The following is a 21,121-nucleotide window of genomic DNA, read 5'->3' as shown; positions in this document are numbered from 1 at the left end:
ACAGTTCAGCACAACACTATAGCTCACTTGCAAAAGCTCATATCTCTCCCAAAACTGTTCACTCATGTTTAAAAACTAAATTCCTTTACCAAATAAATAGTCAGTGCCACAGAAATGGCAACGATCCCTCTCAATTGCTTTGGCTCATTTCTTGAAACAGACTGGACATTCTCAACACACTCGGTGCTTTTGGCAAAATAATGTGGATGGTTCGGCACAACAGCGTGGTTCACCTGCAAAAGCTCATACTTCTCCCAAAACAGTTCACTCATGTGTCAAAACTAAATTTCCTTCTCATTTAAACAGTCAGTGCCCCCAAAATGCTTTGTCCCTTTGGCATTGTGTAAGCACTGCAAGTCAAAATGTTTAGATGTTTTGTCACTATGGCAGAGGACCATTGAAATATCCCTCATGCCCACCTTTCAGTCTTAGCCCAGTCCTTCATTGACAATGGTTACTGTACTGTTTTTGTCTAGCCAGCATAATACATTAAAACTGTAATGGGTCATTGCGTGGGACAATGTGAATTTCCACCGTGGCCTGCTCATCAGGACCTGGTTCACTACTCATCCAAGGATGGTCATGGTGTTCCTACCACCTTACTCTCCTTTCCCCAATCCTATCCTAGTTTTTTCTCTGCTTGCAGGTGGAGAGTGAGTGTATGAGCATCAGGCTCAAGATCAGAGGTCCGTGCTCCATGCAATGGACGCTGTGTCTGAGGATATTACAGGAGATCATTGTAGGGGATGGTTGCGACATGCACTGCACTCAAAAAAATAACTTGTTGGTCTAACTTAATTCAATTATGACACCTATTTCCACACAGTTGAACTGATTTATTTGAACTTAAGCTAGGTTAATTGTACTAATGAGTGAAATTCATCCTAATTGAATGAGATCACACCAGTTTCATTTGACATATTCTGTGTATGTTTCCTGAACATAATTCATTCTTGTTGATCCAACCAGTGCTTTTTTTTTTTTTTTTTTTTGTTACCATCATGGTGAAGATGTGCGCTTGTGCTTAGGTTTTGAGTAGCTGTTGTACACAGATATACATGTTTCATGACCATTGAGAGGGGAAAAGCTGATGACCATATGTAGACTGTGTAAATTTTGTGCTGACCCTCAAACTAATTTATTTATATTTCTATAAAAACTAAAATAACACTTTTTCATATGCATAACATTTATAGCATGCAAGTGATGATCAGGTAAAGAGCTTCTCATCACTGGCTTGAGCACAGTTAATGCTCGTTGAGAACAATATAAATTTATTTTACGTAGCCACCTAGAGCCTAACCACAAGGTCTACACTTCAGCATAATGGTAACCTCAAAAAATCGACATAACATAAACTCTTTTAAATGTCAAATATAACTGAACATCAAACTTTAAAAGGTATTTCCCTTTACTAAAAAACACATTAAACAGCACTTAAGTTCAACATTTACTGTTCCAATCTTTCCCTACGCAAAGCATGCTGGGAACTAGAAATACACTGCCCAGGTTCAATCAATGCAACATAAATGATTCATGTAGTCCCAACACAAATGGTTTAGGTTGACCTAACATTTTGCAAATTTAATTTCATTTAACATAATACAATTGAGTGCAAATGCCAATTAAGTAAAAAACTAAAGATTTGTGTTGGTTCAGCTTATTTTATTTAAATAAACTGAACAAGCAGCTAGAATCATTTTTTTGAGTGTGTGTATAAAACTGAAAAAAAGAAATAGGATTTTAGGGTAAGAGTAGCCTCCAAGGTTTGACATCACACATTGCACTTATACTGCCAAGGAAATTGTAACCATTATCATTCACACACATAAAGTAACTTCCATACATCAGAGTAAAAAGAAAATGTATACAGCATAATATACTGTAATATAAACACACAAACAAAAAACAATGAAAATTATATGCAGCCTACAGTGCTGTATATAAAGCTGGAGTTTCACAACTAACAGTTCTTCACAGGTCGCTGTCCTCACCCTCCCTCTCCTGGACATCGTCCTCACCCTCCTGGCCATCCACACGCTGCTGTCTGTCTGGCCACAGATTCTCATCCACATCACAGCGTATATTCTCCTTTGCAATGCAACGAGGGAAGAAACGGTGTGCATGTCACAACCATCCCCTACAATGATCTCCTGTAATATCCTCACATGCAGTGTCCATTGCTTGGAGCAGGGACCTCTGATCTTGAGCCCAATGCTCATACACTCTCCACCTCCAAGTGGAGAAAAACTCCTCAATAGGATTGAGAGTAAGGTAGTAGGAACACCATAATCATCCTTGGATGAGTAGTGTACCAGGTGAGCGGGCCACGATGGAAATTCACATTGTCCCATACAATGACATATTGTGGTAGGTGAGGCCCTACGAGACCTTTCATTTTCAGGGTTCAAATCAAAATGAAGGCGGTCCAAGAAGATGAGAAGCTTCTGTGTATTGTATGGGCCAAGTCTGGGGATGTGAGTGACCACGCCATTCTCAGATATGGCAGCACACATAGTTATATTGCCCCCTCGCTTCCTTCGTTAGTCAAGTTCTAGTTTCACCTGACTGTCAATTGCTGTAATAAATTTATTAAATGTTCCAAGGATTCATATATGGTATTCATGGTATGTTCTCGAGTAATTTTGACAATTGAACAGACTATTGTGCACGTGATGACTTAGACAATGAAATGACGCTGACACGTTTTGGAGCGAACGACCATTAGACTGAGAATCAACAATCAGTTTAGATCAACAAGATCTATTCACTTGAAAATTGTGCTAAATGTAGGCTACCTGTACTTAATCATTTGCAAAGATGTACTGAGACATTGAGACATGTACTTAGACATTTGCAATTTGATGAAATGAAAAGAAATTCAATTCTGTTGTTAACAATTGCGAAGTGGTTTGGAGATTTGTCCATGTTGTTTTGAGAATGTAATTTCTGTTTCAAGAAATGAGCCAAACCAATGGAGAAAAACTGTAATATTTCAAGAGAGGTGTGTGTATTTCACAGCACTCATTAGAACATAATGAGAACACACTGAGCTCAACGTGATGCTCTCTCTATAACTTCATCCGCTGGTGTTGGTACACTGTTACATTATGAAAATCAATGGTTTATGCAGTAAATGATATATTTAGTATGTGTTATTTTATTTTTTGTACTGTTAAAAATAGTCTCACTACTACTCTTGCCTTCTCAGAGAAAACACCCCTGGTCTGTATGTAGCTTGACCAGGCTAAACTGTGAGTAATCTTCCATGCCCTAAAATTACTTGAATACATTAAGTTTCGTAGTTGGAAACATTTAAGAAGTCATCCAGTCAAACCTGTTCTCATTCACGTTTTTTTAAGCCCTGCCCTAATAGTAAAAGCTAGATACTTGCCTGAATTTAATGCTAAATTCTTACTGAACACTACTCACTCAGATGAGACACAATTACTGCGGGTGTTTTCAGAGCAGAGACTGATACTTACAAACTGCAAAGGACTGAAAACAAGTAAGAAAAACTCTTTATCATTATATGAATGGATCTCACCTGAAAAGATTCCTACTGTGGTATTTTAGTAGAAACTGTTTGGGGAATTAATCTGCAATATAAATATCTGGAAACTATTTATATTCTAGATGTCCAGTGATTATTTGTATGTTTCTCTCTCTTATGTAAGGGATTAGGAATAATGTACAGACAGCTGGCCATTGTTAAAAAATAAACCTACACAGGGTGATCAGGACACTGACCCAGAAGGAATTTATTTTGTGATAATGACCAGTCGACTGTAAAAAATGTCTTAAGTCAGTAAGATTTTTATTGAAAAAAGCCTTTTCTGCTCACCAAGTCTGCATTCATTTGATAAAAAATACAGTAATGTTGTGATATACTATTACAGTTTTAAAGAACTGTTTGCTATTTTAATATTGTAAAATGTCATTTATTCCTGTGATCTAGGCTGAATTTTCAGCATAATTACTCCAGTCTTCAGTGTCACATGATCCTTCAGAAATCATTCTAATATGATGATTTAAAATGAAACATTTCTGATTATTAATGTTGAAAACAGTTGTGCTGCTTCAGATTTTTGAGGAAATGGTCATACATTTTATTCTTCAGAATTCTTTGATGAATTAAAAATTCAGAAGAAGTGCATTTATTTGAAATAGAAATGTACTGTAGCATTATAAATGTTTTTACTGTGACTCTTGATTAATTTAACCAACTAATCTGGGTTTAATTAGTGATAATAACTGACTGTCTGTACCGGTCTGTACATGATTACTCAGTCAATAAATAAATGGATGTGAAAAGTGATTAACACAACATTCGTTTTAGTAACTGTTGAATAAGCGAAATAAGCGGATAAAAATCAGTTAAATGGGATAAAGGAAAGAGAGAGTCTTAGTTAGACAAATGGTGTCAGTATTAAAGGGATAGTTCACCCAAAAATTTCCAAAAAATTCTGTCATCATTTACTCCCCCTCAAATAGTTCCAAACCTTTGAATTTCATTGGTCTGCTGAACACATAGGAAGATATTTGAAAGAATGCCAGTAACCAAACACATCTCCCCCCCCCCCCCATTCACTACCATAATAGGGAAAATAAATACTAAGATAGTAAATAGGGGGCCAAATCTGTTTGGTTACTGTCATATTACCAAATACCTTCCTACGTGTTCAGCAGAACAAAGACATTTATAGAGGTTTGAAATTACTTGACATAATTTTAACTATCCCTCTATGTGGGCTTGTCTGAATTTTTCAAAAATTCTCAATTTTATCTGTTTTATTTCACAGTATGCCTGTGGAAACATTATCAATCAGGAATCGCTCTGCCATTGGCCGCTTCCCAGCCGGTACTCTTCCGCTGGAGGATCCGGAGAAGGTGAAGCTAGAGAAGCCGGAGACAAAGTGGTCATGTGGCACATGGTTCCGCCAGTGCTGCCTCCGCTGCTGCTGTCGCCGCAAAACAACAGATGCTAGCATCACAGCTACAGAAACCACTGAGATGCCAGATACAGGTAACCTAACTGGACAGCCAATGCCTGGGCAGATAGTGTTTTGGCTCCAAAATAAGGATTGAACAAATATTAAAGTGATAGTTCACCCAATAATAATGAACATTCAGTCATGATTTACTCATCCTCATGTCATCCCAAACCTGTACGACTTTCTTTCACACGTTGAACACAAAGGGAAATATTTTTAATAATGTTCCACAGAAGACAGTCAAATGATACCAGAATTTTCATAAAATATACACAACATCCAAGCTCTGTTTCTCTCTCTTCAGGTACCCTACTAGAAGTGCGTTCTGTAAACCTTCTCAAATCCAACAACGAACAGAACCGACTGGAGCATCATACAGATCGCTACCGCAGTGAAAACCTCATTATCCGCAGAGGCCAGACCTTTCAGATGTTGATTGAGCTCTCGCGACCTTTCAACTCCAAGACAGATAAACTTAACTTAGATTTGAAACTAGGTCAGTTTTTCCATCTTACAACCGTTAGCCCTAACAGTTCTTTTAAATTGTTTTTACTGTATAGCCTTGGTGAGCATAAAAGACTTCTTTCAAATGTCTTACCGACCACAAACATTTGATTTGTACACACCATACTATGTCACTATTCATGTTTTGGTCTTAAAAAAGCATTTGTCACTCCATCTTCATATGTTTGTGTGCATATGTCTTTCAGGTAATCTCCCAGATGTGTCCAAAGGCACACATGTGATTGTTCCCTTGGTTGAGGATCTCCAGGATAACTGCTGGGAGGCCAAGATAGTTGAACAGAAAGGCAGAAATATCAAACTGTCTGTCAACTCTCACCCAGCTGCACCTATTGGCAAATACAGGCTCAGTGTTGCGACACGTTCCCCGACGGGCGAGGCCATGACACCGTACAGTCCCGACAATGACATCTACATGCTGTTCAACCCCTGGTGTGAAGGTACAAACCAGGGCGGGGTGAGAGAGATAGGGGAATGATAACATCAGGATGTACACATACCAAAAAAGGGTTGTGGTGTGATATTATCTGGTACATTCCACATATAAGGTACACTGTGCTTTGACAGTAAAGAGATTAAAGCACAAATCCCATGTTTATTGTTGAAATCAATTAGATATGTTAGGCATTGCATATCTTTTAGCTAACATTAAATTAACCTAAAGCAGCTTGTTTTACATTACATTACATTATATTTAGTCATTTAATAGACAAATGAGGAGAGCAATAGAAGCAATTAAATTAACAATAGGGCAACAATATGCAAGTGCTATCACCAGTCCCAGTCAGTCCAGCACAGTACATGTAGCAAAGTTTTTTTTTAAGCATTAAAGATTTTTACTTTAAATAAAGTATAAAAATTCCCCAATGTGTTTGCAGATATTGTGCAGAAACATGCTAAGTTCACCTACTTGTTTCTCAGAAAAACAATGCTACAGCCAGATGTTCTACTTTGAAATGTGGATTCCGTGTCGGAATGTCTGTCTTTGTTTTGGTCTGTGTGAAACCGTGTTCTGCCAGTTTATCCAATAGTATTTTGACATCACAGGTTGCCAGTTGGTGGAAAACACCGCATATTGCAGCCATGCAAACAAACTGTGTCAGAGAATCGCAGATTCTACCTGACCTCAAAAGCCTCTGCATCCATCTAAAAATCTCTATGAATGACAGCATATTAAAACACAGATAAATCAACTCATCAGCTTACAGTGTGTAAGTCTCATCAGCTTTTATTGTCAATTGACCCTTCGCCAGGAGTTTGATTGACAAGCGATCTAACCAATCAGAATGCTGAATCCACCATTTTGTCAGACAAAGCAGGAGTTAGAAGATTAACCTTGGTGGAGTTAAACTTGAAAAATTGTGTATATTGACATATTTCCGCGTTTGAAACAACATTCATTCTTATGTTCATTCATGTTTATTTGATGCTATAAATGGACTAGTAGGAAGAGATGATCGGTTCACAAGCTTCTTGAGCTGAGGTGCATGACACATTAAAGAGCCATAAAAATTGTTTGAATTTCTTAAACTACAGAGTTTGAAAACTGGTACTTTGTTTAATATCATAAGTAACCTGCTTTGTCTCGTCTGTTGACGTGTTGTCAGTATCCTCTTTGCTCCGCCATGGCTTGTCAGAAAAAAAACAGTAACTAAGGGGTGCAGGTCTTTGCGAAGGGTCAATTGCACTCCCTCTTGTTGCGTGTTCTCAAGCTGGCCACCCGCATCTTTGAACGAGGGGGTGGGGCAAACATTATTTTGAATTTGGCCTGCAGTACCTATTTCGACCACTTGGTGTCATTCCTACATAGAGCCCCTTTAAAGGGTCAAGTGTTGCCAAAAAAGATGCGTGTTCAGCAGCTTCTTGAAAATGGCTAAAGACTCAGCAGCTCGGGTTGAGTTAGGCAGGTCATTCCACCAGTAGAGAAAAAGTGATTTTGTGTCTTTATGTGATGACACCACAAGGCGAAATTTATGTGCAGAATGCAAGCTTCTGGATGGCGTGTAGGTCTAAAATAATGAGCTCAGTATAGGGGTCCTGAGCCAGTGGTTGTTCTGTAGGAAAAAGTCTGTGCCTTGAATTTGATGCAAGCAGCATTTGGCAACCAGTGCAAGTTTATGAAGAGAGGTGTGATGTGTACTCTCTTTGACTCATTGAACACCACTCTTGCTGCAGCATTCTGGATCAGCTGCAGAGATTTGACAGTACATGCTGGAAGGCCTGCCAAGAGAGCATTAAAATAGTCCAGTCTGGATAGAACAAGAGCTTGGACGAGAAGTTGTGTAGCCAATAGGAAGGGCCTGATCTTCCTAATGTTGTATAAAGCAGATCTGCAGGATCTGGCAGTTGTAACAATGTGGTCTGACAAGTTTAACTGATCATTATTCACAAATCCAAGGTTCCTGGCTGTCCTGGATGGAGTTATAGTTGATAAACAAAGGTGAATAGAGAAGTTGTGATGGAGTGCTGGGTTGGCTGGGACCACAAGCAGCTCTGTTTTTGCAAGGTTTAGTTGTAGGTGGTAGTCCTTCATCCAGCAAAAAATGTCTGTCAGGCAGGGTGAGACGGGAGCCGCTACCGTTGGATCATCTGGATGGAAAGAGAGGTAGAGTTGTGTGTCATCAGCATAGCAGTGATAGGAAAAACCATGTTTCTGAATGACAGATCCTAGTGATGACATGTACATGGAGAAAAGAAGTGGTCCAAGCACTGAGCCCTGAGGCACCTCAGTAGTTAGACTGAGCAACTCACCCCTCCATGACACTCTGAAAGACCTACATGAGAGGTAAGACTTGAACCATTGGAGTGCAATTCATGAGATGCCCTTCATCTTGAGGGTTAACTGTGTGTCAAAAGCAGCAGACAGATCCAGCAGGATGAGTACTGAGCATCTGGAAGCTGCTCTTGCCAGTCTCAGAGTTTTAAAGGATTAGTCCACTTTCAAATAAAATTTTCCTGATAATTTACTCACCCCCATGTCATCCAAGATGTTCATGTCCTTCTTTCTTCAGTCGAAAAGAAATTAAGGTTTTTGATGAAAACATTCCAGGATTATTCTCCTTAAAGTGGACTTCACTGGTTAAGAGCCGAGGTGGTCGAATCGAACCGGGAGGGAGGCCGGCCGCTCCGGCGTGCCTGCCGGCCCCAGGCGAACCGCTGCGGGCGAGAGACTCAACCCCGACGGGTACCCGCCCGGCTCCCCCTCCTCGTTTGTGCCCGCGCATGAATGGATGAACGAGATTCCCACTGTCCCTACTTGCTATCTAGGGTAGCAGGTAGTAGCAAATATTCAAACGAGAGCTTTGAAGGCCGAAGTGGAGAAGGGTTCCATGTGAACAGCAGTTGAACATGGGTCAGTCGGTCCTAAGGGATGGGCGAACGCCGTTCGGAAGGGCGGGGCGGTGGCCTCCGTCGCCCCCGGCCGATCGAAAGGGAGTCGGGTTCAGATCCCCGAACCCGGAGTGGCGGAGACGGGCGGCGCGAGGCGTCCAGTGCGGTAACGCAAACGAACCAGGAGAAGCTGGCGGGAGCCCCGGGAAGAGTTCTCCGGTTGAAGGTCAAAATTACAGTTTCAGTGCAGCTTCAAATGGCTTTAAACGATACCAGACGATGAATTAGGGTCTTATCTAGTGAAACGATTGGTCATTTTCTAAAAAAATACAAATGTATATACTATATATATTATATAAACAAATGATCGCCTTGCAAGTGCTTCCACTTTCCGTATTCTTCAAAATGCTTACGCTGTATGTCCTACTCCTTTCCTATTCTACTTACGGAACGAATTTCCGTTTTTTTCCGTAAGTAGAATATGAAAGGCGTAGGACATACAGCATATGCTTTTTGAAGAATATGGAAAGCGGAATGGCAGAACCACTTGCAAGGCGATCATTTGTGTTTATAAAGCATATACAGTTGTATTTTTAAGAAAATGACTCATTGTTTCGCTAGATAAGACCCTTATTCCTCGTCTGGTATCGTTTAAAGCCCTTTAAAGCTGCACTGAAACTGTAAATTTGACCTTCCGTTTGGAGGCCACTGAAGTCCACTATAAGGAGAATAATCCTGGAATGTTTTCATCAAAAACCTTAAATTATTTTTGACTGAAGAAAGAAAGACATGAACATCTTGGATGACATGGGGGTGAGTAAATTATCAGGAAATTTTCATTCAGAAGTGAACTAATACTTTAATAACCGAGAGCAGGGCAGTCTCAGTTGAGTGTCCACTTTTAAAACTAGACTGGTTGTTGTCCAGGAGGTTGTTGTTCTGAGTAAGAAAGGTAGAGACTTGGTTCAAGTATTTTAGCAATGAATGGAAGAAGGGAAACCGGTCTGTAATTTTCTAGATGTGCTGGATTTTGAGTGGGTTTTCTATAGCAGTGGGGTTACCTGTGCCTGCTTAAATGCTGAAAGAGAGATGATGAAGGATGAGTGAGCGTGGGTACAACTGAGAAAGAAATGGCTTGAAGGAGATGAGTGGGGATAAGATCAAGCGCACAGGTGGGTGATTGGAAAGGATGAGTTTGGAGACTTCTGCCTCCAAGAGGGGATAGAAAGAGGGGAGAATGTGTGTGTTAGCTGTTGTGATGTGCATGTCAATTTGTGGTGTGGAAAATTGAGGTTTTAATTGAGGACTCTGCAAGACACTGGGTCCCACTTTTTAAGCATAACTCCATAACATATGATTATGCAAAATATGTCTTTTAAATTGTGACATCCATGATTTGGACAGATAAATATAAGTACATCAAGTATATAATCAAGACAAATATATCATTAATTGAAAAATAAGTCATTAAGAATTAGTAGGAGTATGAGTTTCAGTGCCTGTTTTGTCCTTTTTGTCCAGTGCCACCTTATTTTTGTCCTTACCTTTCAACACAGTCTGACTCATTCCAAAATGCTGTAAAATGGAAACCCTGCTCCTCTTCATTCACTTTCTCTTCCTCTTCTAGATGACTCTGTGTACATGGATAATGAGGAAGAGAGGAAAGAGTATGTTTTAAATGACATGGGAATAATCTATTATGGAACTGACAGTCAGATCGGAGACAGGCCGTGGAATTTTGGCCAGGTCAGAGCCATCCATCCATATAAACATATCTAGTGTTTTCATGAAAACTTTGCATTATATTTCATTTCATTCAAAGATTGAATGTCAAAGAGTTAAAAATCCATTCCTTCTTCTGTCTTAGTTTGATAAGAACATCCTTCCCGCATGTCTGTTTTTGCTGGAGCGCAGTGGTGCGCCAGCATCAGGATGGGGGGATCCTGTCAACGTGGTCAGGCTTTTGTCTGCAATGGTGAGTTTGAATGCTCCTTTTAAAAAGGTCATATCATTATTTCTTTCCAATGAGGACTACTTATATAGACAACCTTCTACTCTTATAATTTATAGTTATATTTATATTTATTGTTCTTGAAGTGAATTGTCCTTTACAGCTAAAACATGCTAAAACAGTAAATCATTAATGTACAATAATTACTTCATCCTGGCAATATTATTGTGCTTTTTTTTTTTTACAGCAAAACATTTGACTTTCTGTGGCTTGAATGAAGTCTATGCTTCATTTAGAGAATCTCTTTCCATTTGCTTTGATTTTTCAAACACCAAACTTCTAACTCATCGGCACAACTCATTGTTAAAGTGTACTTTTGTCTGTTTGATGATTAGATTAACTGATTGCTCTCTTAAACTGAACGAGACACATACGGTGTGACCATCTTTACAGGGATTAGGATAGATGATGCTGCTGCAAGGTTAATTCAGCAGAACCCGGTAGCAGATCTAGACAGGTGGTGCTGGGGAGGAGGAGGGGTAGAGAAATTCTAATTTCTGAGCTGGATCAGGTCGATCACAAAAAATAAGGTTGCATAGATAGGAAAGAAAGATTGAATGGCTACACACAATCAGCTACTCAGAAGAGTATCATGACTGAACCATGCATAAATTCGAACATTAAAAATATCCAGATGCAATAGAGGAATCATTTTTGTCGTTTGACAGATTAACGCTCCTGATGACAACGGTGTGTTGATAGGCAACTGGTCAGGTACGTACGATAATGGCATGTCTCCCACGTTCTGGAGCGGCAGCAGTGACATCCTGAGACAGTACTATGAAAATGGAGGAACACCGGTCAGATACGGACAGTGCTGGGTCTTCTCTGGGGTCACCACCTCAGGTAAGAGCATGTGTTTGAGAATGCATAAGAACATGTCAGCTTGATATTAGGATATCAGTTAAACCTCTTTCTCATTTCCAGTGATGAGGTGTTTAGGGATTCCCACCCGGAGCATCACAAACTTCGAGTCTGCTCATGACACAGATGTTTCCTTGACAACAGATGTGTATTTAGATGAGAATTATGAGCCGATTGAGGAGCTTAATCGAGATTCTGTCTGGTTAGCACAAATTTCTTCACAATATTTTAAACAACTATCAAATTTAAACAAATCTAGACAAGTATGGAGTAAACTGTAGTGTAAAAATCTTAGCATATTACTGTTACTCCCAAATACTGCACTATTAATCAAACAAAACATGGCATTAAACATACAAATGTCCCTGCCTCGTCTCTGCAGGAACTTCCATGTGTGGAACGACTGCTGGATGGCCCGTCCAGATCTACCCGCGGGTATGGGGGGGTGGCAAGTAGTAGATGCCACCCCTCAAGAGACCAGTCAGGGCGTTTTTCGCTGTGGCCCCGCTTCTGTCACAGCTGTCCGGAATGGACAAGTTTACCTCAAGCATGACACACCGTTTGTATTTGCAGAGGTATACCTAACACTTCTGATTATCACTTCATTTTTAAATGAGGCCCAAATAGACTTGTAAGTATTGAGTATTTGACTTTTTTTGTTCAAGGTGAACAGTGATAAAATCTTCTGGCAGCGGACTGCTGATGGCACCTTCACTCCCGTCCATATTAAGAAGAAAGCAGTAGGTCTCTGCATCAGCACTAAAGCAGTTGGCTCTGATAAACGCGAGGACATCACACACCTCTACAAACACCCAGAAGGTAGAAAAAAAAATAGTCTATGAAAACGAATTAAAAAGGAACTGAAAACTGAAGTAGACTTATGGATTGAAAATTATAAACCTTATAAAACTTGAAAGAGAAGATGGGTGGAGAAAAGTTGAAGGTTCCTGGTGTTAAATAAGAGTGATAAATAAGGGGGATGAAAAACAAAACATACCAAGCACAATGTTCTCTCTTCATTCCTGATTTCTAACACACACTGACAGTGTTCAGCTGGTCTTGTGGCTGTCAGAGTAGAAACAAAAGCTGCTGCTCTCCGTATCGTCTCCAGTCACGTTAATATGTTAATTGCGTGAGCTTATTCCATCCATTAGATTAAAAGATCTGAAAAACCCATACATTTACCCACCCATAGACCCTCCTCTTGAAGAAATCAGGACAGAAGTGGTGGAAAATGGACAAAAGAGACAGATTAAAACTCCAGGTGTAAACAGGAATGTGTCGTCCACTTGTGATCCGATCGACCAAAATGCATCTTACTTGTATTCATCAGTGGAGGATGATGTATTGAAATCAAGTACTTGAGTAAAAGTACAGACACCATAGTAAAATATTACTCCATTAAAAGTATTGGTGCTAATTTTTAATTTGAGTAAAAGTACAAAAGTACTTTTTTTTTTGATGTACTTAAAATAAGACAATTCAGTGAGTTGCTGGAGGAGACTCACTCTGACCATATTACTTAAACGTTGAAATTGTTGACTCCAATTCATGAATTAATCATTCAGTGTGGTTTGTGAACAGAATCAATGGGTTCATTAAAGTCCCCATGAACCGGAAGTTGCAAACGACTTTTCTCCAGTGTTGTGACGTATTTCCAAGCGAAACAGAATATTGACGTTATTACTTTAGCGCTCCTCCTCTCCATCTCTCGCTCATAGCAGATTAACGGTTGGAGGGGAGTGATTTAAGCATTTTCAACCCAAGCCGTCAAACTGACGTCATCCGAGAAGGAACACCATAACTTTTCAGAGTTTGATTAAAGATTACCACGACAAACAATTTTTTTCTGTGTATTAACTTGCACGGATTAATTGTTCAACACAAGACTAGTAATATGCACTAACAAAGTAAACAGGGTAAATTTTGATTTCATGGTGACTTTAAAAAACAATCGGCTTGTTCATTTAAAAGGTAAAAGGTATAATATTATGCTCTAAGCTAAAAGTTTCCTAAAAAAATACTCCAATAAAGTAAAAAAAAAAAAAAACTTAGGCAAGGCAAGGCAATTTTATTTGTATAGCACATTTCATTCACAATGGTAATTCAAAGTGCTTTACATAAAGAAGAAGAATAAAAATAGAACATAAGGAATAGAAATAACAGAGAATTTTGCTATTTGGATGGATGAGCTAGGAAGTCTTAGGGAGTTTTTTTTGTTGTTGTTGTTGTTGTTATTGTGATTGTTGTCCGTCAAAATGGATCTAAACGGATCTATCCATCAGAGCAGATCTAAATGGATCTTCCTCACACAACAGGACTACTACATGTTAAGGCACTTCAAACTGATAAACAAAGTTTCAATCTCCCCTTTTGCCAAGAACTGCGCCTCAAACTGCGCCACACAGCCCTAATCCCCCTTCTGGAGATTTCTCATCTATGCAACACATAGACAAATTAAGCAAAGTAATAAAGTTATTGTGTTACTTGTCATAATTCTGAAAATGTTTTACACCATTTTAAAGATGTTACAATTTATTGGCTCTAAAAATGTCATGTTGTGTGACCAGCAAGTAAAAAGTAATAACAACAGTTGGTTTCACATTATTTTGATGGTCCCTTTTGAACATTCTTTTGACTATAAGTAACTTTGCATGTCTACTAACTCTCAGTAGAGTGTTAGTAGAGTATTAGTAGACTGGTAGGGTTCAGGTTAGCAGAATATAGTAGAATTGACATTTAGTTGCAAAGTTACTTATAGTCAGTAGAATGTCTGTAGGAGAGCATCACAACAAAGAGTTAGTGTATATTAAGCAGACAGTCTTACTCTAATGAGAGTTAGTTGACATGTAGTTGCAAAGTTACTTATAGTCAACAGAATGTTCAAAAGGGACCATCAAAATAAAGCATTACATAACATTTCCCTTTCACCTTGAATAGAGCACACATCTTAATCATTAATAGTTTTTGAATATTTATTTTTTTACAAATATAAATATTATTACATTTATTATTTTAACATAACATAAATTCATTCAGTTTTTGGGGAGTCACTCCACATAAAAAGTCACAGAAAGTACACATTTTGTGTTGTCATTTTGAATATTAATTCAGAAATTAAAAACATGCTCATCATAAAAGAGGTATATTCAAGTCTTTGTATGTGTGAAATGCATGCATGTACTTTTTGATAAATTAAAAAAAAAGTGTGTCACATCACTATTCCTTTGTTTTAGATTCAGAGGAAGAGCGCATTGCTGTGGAAACAGCCTGTCAGTATGGCTCTAAATCGGGCATCTACGATGTCTCCAGTGCTGATGACGTCACCATCCAGATCACCATGGATGGAGAAGAACCTCAGCTTGGTGCAGAAGCTAAACTGGCCATCACGGTAAAGAACACAAGCGCAGAACAGCGCACTTTAAATCTCCACAGCCAGGTGGCTGTTATGTACTATACTGGAGTGTATAAAGCTACAGTGAAGAAAGACCAGATACCAATCGATCTCCAACCCAATGAAGGTGAGAGACCATAACAGAGTGCATTCAGGCAATAATTTGGTGATTACTAATGCTAATTGGGGATGAATTTTTTTGCTCTTACTCATCAGTTGAGACTGTGGAGTGGTGTCTGTCCTATGATCACTATAAAGACCAGCTGGTGGACCAGGCCATGCTGATGCTCACACTCACTGGACGGGTCACACAGACCAAACAGGTTCTGGCTACCCAGTTTCGCTTCAGACTGCGCACACCAGACCTAGTCATCAAAGTGAGTTTAAAAGACTTCTCTGTTTTTAAAAACAAAATGATATGTATGTATATATGGAGATTGATATGTGGTAAATTAATGTTAGAACAAGCACAGCCAGTTATAGGTTTTATTGGGTGAATTAGTTTTATGAGATCAACTGTGAAATCTCTAAAACTTGTTGTAAATGTCTTTACCTTTCAGACTGATGGGGACGCTGTAGTTGGCAAAGAGTTGAAGGCTACGATCGTTTTCAAAAATCCACTTAAGCGCACACTGAAGAATGTGAAATTTCGCTTTGAAGGTCTGGGATTGCAGAGTGTCAGGGAGGTTTCCTATGGGTAAGATGCTCGATATAAAACGTACATCATGTGTGGTTGTCCTCATTATTTTCTATGACTGCTTTCAATATACAGTTGTTAGAACATCATAAACTATGATTCAAACGTTTGGAGTACGCAAGAGGTTTTATTTTTTTATTTTATTTTATTTTTCTCAGAAATATAGAACGCTTGGCTACGGTGACTCTGACGGAGAAGTTTGTTCCTTTGGAGGCTGGGCCACAGAAACTTCTAGCTTCACTTGACTGCCGTCAGCTATCTCTGGTGCATGGAGTCGCCAACATTGTTGTCAAAGCAAATTAAATAATCTCTGCACTGCACTGGAACTTCAGTGGCTCTGAATTTCATTTGGAAGATCTCCATCCAGGACATTCTTTTCTAGCCATGTCTGAAGACTTGCTTTGTTCTAGAAAATGCAAGAAAAGAGTATTTTTGCTCCAAAATTTCAAGGCATTACATAATACTTGAAACATATGAGACCAAAAACAGCTGAATTTTGAATAGTGTCTTACAATAACCTCCTGTTCATGTTTTAAATGGCTTAATTTAACAATTCAGAATGTATTTTTGTTACATGGATTCAGCATGAACTTGTGTTGCTTTTACATATTTAATTTATTTGTCTTATTAAAATTTTTCCCAATATTTTTCATTTATTTATACACTTTAAAGTCATAAAAATCATGTTGCTTGTGGTGGTCTAAGCATAGACATCATATGGGTAGACGCCCTATCGAACCATAGACTGTAAAAAAATATGGACGTAGCGTGACCGTGACGTCACCCACATTAGGTTCTGAACAGCAGTTTTGAAGCGAAAATGAGGACGCGGCCATCTTAGCTGCGCGTCACCGCACGTCACTCCCGGATAACTGAAAATGGGCAAAGAGGCGGGGAGGTGGTTTGAGCTGATGTGATTGGTTGCTGAAACCACGCCCGCCTAGCTCGACGTGACCACGTTAGCAAGCAAAGGAGCTATCTATCTAGATACTATCTAAATTATTAATAAAGATAAGTTTTAATATCAGAAAGTTATAAAGGTTTACTGTCAATTTACGGTGTTTTTTTAAGATATAGATGCTCCAACACCAGTAATTTGTGTTGGGTGTGCAAATAATAACATGGAACATCAAATGGGACTTCATACCTTTATAATAGAGATCGCGAGATGAATCCAATCTGTGGCACTTGGGTAAAATATAAATGTCCATTGCAAAACAAAAAAAAAAAAAACATTTCACATTTCTTCTGAATGATCTGCTCTCTGTCATCGTTCTTCAAGAAAGGATGCAATCTGAGCAGCGATCGTATCTAACAAACAAATGAGCCTGTATCCAAAGTATATTTTTTTCAAAATAGTGCAGCAGTTTTAGATATAATATCCAAGCAGTGCTGTCAGAGTTGTATATCCTCCTGGTTTTGTCATTGTAGTAACGTTAAATCTCGCAATCAAAACTTTCAGCCAATGCCACGATCCAACAACGTGTGTTCTGTCTCTTCCGCATGCATGCACATCTACACAGACACACATCAGTCTCGAATATTATGCAGCAAGCCATATTTTATAATTGTATAAAATAATCGAGAAAAAAAGCACAAAAACGGCTGAGATGCCAAATTCAGCGGCAGCTGAGGTAACATGACAGCTCACAGACAGCAGCGCACTCTACCTGTCACTCAAGTGACCACGCCCTTAATTATGCAGAACTTTTAAGGCTTAATATAATTTAAACGGATAAGTTATAAAAAATTCACCCCCCTCAGAGTTGTCATGAAGGGCAAAAATAGCAGTATAGACCAAAACCACAATTTGTACCAACTTGTAAACATGTTTTTTTCTGCTATAAACTTGGCCAATTTAACATGGGACTCTATGAGATTCTGCTCTCTTTTGGAGCCTGTCCCTAGCGGCCAGTCGATGAATCACAGTTTAAGTTACTTCCGTATTGGCTTCACGAGAGAAAGGGGGAGGTTGCCGCTTGTATCGAACGCTACTGCCTATTGGCACGGACGAGCCGTGGAGCCGCCATCTTGGACAGGTCGCCAGCTCCACTCAGTGTAACTTGTTTGTCAGGTGCAATGAGCTGTCAGTGCATTTAATTAATCATATCTCACTGAATACCTAACTGATTTTGACACGGGATTTTTTTTGCTGCAAAGGTCATTCATGTAGCTATGATACAGGACACATTGTTCAGTGTATTTTAATATTCATAGTAGGCTTAACAGTTATATAATATTCTGATATAAGATATAAAGTGACCAGACGTCCAAAATCAAAATATGTGATGTAGGATATAAGGTAATTTATAAACCACACACTATAAATAAAGAAGCAGAAACAGATAGTTGCAGTAAAATAAGATATCTCAGTAATAGAAGGAGGGGTAATTTGCGCTTTGCGTCATGTGTGTATACATTGCTTCCTGATATCACGTGCACAAACACAAATAACTGTTATTATGTCCGGTCGAACAATGTATCCACATTATATTTCATCTGCAACAGCATTATGAACTTTTATAACGATGCGTTTGGTCATTAACTTAAATGCATCATTATGCAAAGATGAGGAGAGTTCTCTGCATGAAAGACCCATGACTGGCAGATCAGCGTGCGACTACATTTCTCTCCGAAACGGTAGGAAAATAAATTTAATTCAATGTGGAGGATTTTAACTGTGACAAGATGATTGACAGGGTAGTTTAAACAGTTACAGTTTGCGTAAATAAGCGACAGAACGTCCGTTAAAGACGCAGTTATGACGAGGTAGTATGTCCCAAAGCTTGTCTACTCTTCTGCTACACACTCAAAAGTATGTACTTTTTCTTTACAAAAACAGTAAATGCTTTTAGAACGTAGTATAAGTAGGCGAATTGGGACGCAGCTTAGGAGTACGACCGGTCTAAGATGGCGGCCGCAAATCTCATCGCCCAGCGGCCAATAGGGCGTCTACCTATATGATGTCTATGGGTCTAAGTACTAAGAATCACATGCTTAACAACAATATGCACAAAACACTTGATTCTTCATTGCATGAACAAGAATTGGTTAAATTCTTTGAGATTTCCACACGTCTACACTCTCACAACCGACAAAGAGTGAACATTGAAACATTACTTAATTTTTATGTGAATGTGTTTTGGGGGCATGCAAATACAAATATATATATATATATATATATATATATATATATATATATATATATATATATATATATATATGTGTAATATATTATTATAATTATTATTACACATCACAACACCCTAAAGAAAATTAAAGACATTAGGTCTCTCAGAATACAACATGTTCAAAGCACAAAATTTAACTATATATTTGGTGAGATATTTTCTCTTTATATCAGTGTAATCAGGTAATGGTCATATGACTAATCATTTGCTGTTTAAAAAGAACAAAAATGTGTTATTCTGGGGAACAATTTCTACATATAAGAAATGGTCAAAATGTTAGCAATAAGGATTTTGATTAAATGAAATTTTCAATGAATCAGTTCACTAAAAACGTTCATTCATGGATTTTGTTTTGTTAGTTACATCATTATACCAGTAGGTGGCAACCAGTGTCTTTTGAGTGTGCAAGTCACATCTTTCATTAAAAAGATTTAATCAAACACTTCACACTCTTTTCCATACAACAACAGTTCATAGTGATCACTTCTGGCATCCTCCAAAAACTAAAAACATACCATAAAATAATTATAGCACATGATGTTTACTTCTGTCATCAATGTTATTATAGTTTAAATTTTTAATTCAGGGTGTTATTCCTATTTTGCTTTCAATTTGTCATTTACGTTTTGTTTAGTTTTTGAAAATCTGTAATAAATTGTGATTGTGCAGAGTCTGAATGGTATGCACATGAGATGAAGAGTGTACTCATAATTTTCTAACAGTGTTTTAATTACGTAATTCACCATGTTTTAACCCAATTTTGACCGTCACTATGGTCAAAATAGAATGATAACCTTCTTATAAGACATGCTCATGACTAGAACTATACTTTGTTTAGCACTTAAACTTTTGCAGATAAAAACAAACAACTTACATTTTGCCTGAGAAACTACATTTTAATACAATATGATGCATTTTTGACCTGCTGATTTCAAACCACTAATACAACGATTTGGTGATTACTAATGATTTGGTGATTGAAATGATTGATCATTTTCAAAACGCTTACACTGTATGTCCTACACCTTTCCTATTCTACTTACGGAAAAAAAGGAAACTGGCGCCGCATTCTTTCTGTAAATAGAATAGGAAAGGCATAGGACATACAGTGTAAGTATTTTGAAAATGATCAATCATTTCGCTAGATGACCCTTATTCCTCGTCTGGTATCGTTTAAAGGTGCCCTAGAACTTTTTTTAAAAAGATGTAATATAAGTCTAAGGTGTCCCCTGAATGTGTCTGTGATGTTTCAGCTCAAAATACCCCAGATTTTTTTAAATTCATTTTTTTAACTGACTATTTTGGGGCATAATTATAAATGAGCCGGGCTACTGGCCCTTTAATTCTCGTGCTCCACGGCCACGGAGCTCGCGCTTGCCTTGAACAGTGCATAAACACAGTTCACACAGCTAATATAACCCTCAAAATGGATCTTTACAAAGTCTTTGTCATGCATGCGTCGGATTATGTGAGTATTGTATACTGTTATATTGTTTACATTTGATTCTGAATGAATTTGAGGCTGTGCTCCGTGGCTAACGGCTAATGCTACACTGTTGGAGAGATTTATAAAGAATGAAGTTGTATTTATGAATCATACAGACTGCAAGTGTTTAAAAATGAAAATAGCGACAGCTCGTCTCTGTGAATACAGTACGAAACGATGGTAACTTTAACCACATTTAGCAGTACATTAGCAACATGCTAACAAAACATTTAGAAAGACAATTTACAAATATCACTAAAAATATCATGATATCATGGATCATGTCAGTTATTATTGCTCCATCTGCTATTGTTCTTGCTTGCTTACCTAGTCTTTTGATTCACCTGTGCAGATCCAGACGTTAATACTGGCTGTCCTTGTCTAATGCCTTTCATAATGTTGGGAACATGGGCTGGCATATGCAAATATTGGGGGCGTACACCCCGACTGTTACGTAACAGTCGTTGTTATGTTGAGATTCGCCTGTTCTTCTGAGGTCTTTTAAACAAATGAGATTTATATAAGAAGGAGGAAATGATGGTGTTTGAGACTCACTGTATGTCATTTCCATGTACTGAACTCTTGTTATTTAACTATGCCAAAGTAAATTAAATTTTTCATTCGAGGGCACC

At 38.4% G+C, this 21,121-nt stretch overlaps 1 protein-coding gene across 1 annotated transcript; it reads left to right on the top strand.

Annotated features, from left to right (window-relative positions):
* The first annotated feature begins 3,449 nt into the window (after positions 1-3,449).
* On the top strand, positions 3,450-16,372 carry tgm1 (transglutaminase 1, K polypeptide). Its single transcript, XM_067371110.1, has 14 exons — positions 3,450-3,508; positions 4,803-5,026; positions 5,299-5,490; positions 5,705-5,956; positions 10,474-10,592; positions 10,714-10,821; positions 11,526-11,703; positions 11,785-11,923; positions 12,104-12,296; positions 12,387-12,540; positions 14,958-15,242; positions 15,332-15,492; positions 15,676-15,812; positions 15,971-16,372. The coding sequence occupies exons 2-14, from the start codon at positions 4,804-4,806 to the stop codon at positions 16,113-16,115; spliced, it is 2,286 nt and encodes a 761-aa protein (XP_067227211.1). The 5' UTR covers positions 3,450-3,508; position 4,803; the 3' UTR covers positions 16,116-16,372.
* The last annotated feature ends 4,749 nt before the right edge of the window (positions 16,373-21,121 follow it).

Source organism: Chanodichthys erythropterus, chromosome 20 (assembly GCF_024489055.1).
Source record: "Chanodichthys erythropterus isolate Z2021 chromosome 20, ASM2448905v1, whole genome shotgun sequence".
Classification (NCBI taxonomy): Eukaryota; Metazoa; Chordata; class Actinopteri; order Cypriniformes; family Xenocyprididae; genus Chanodichthys; species Chanodichthys erythropterus.
Note: the sequence above shows the minus strand (reverse complement) of the source record. Positions and strands in the feature narration are given on the sequence as shown.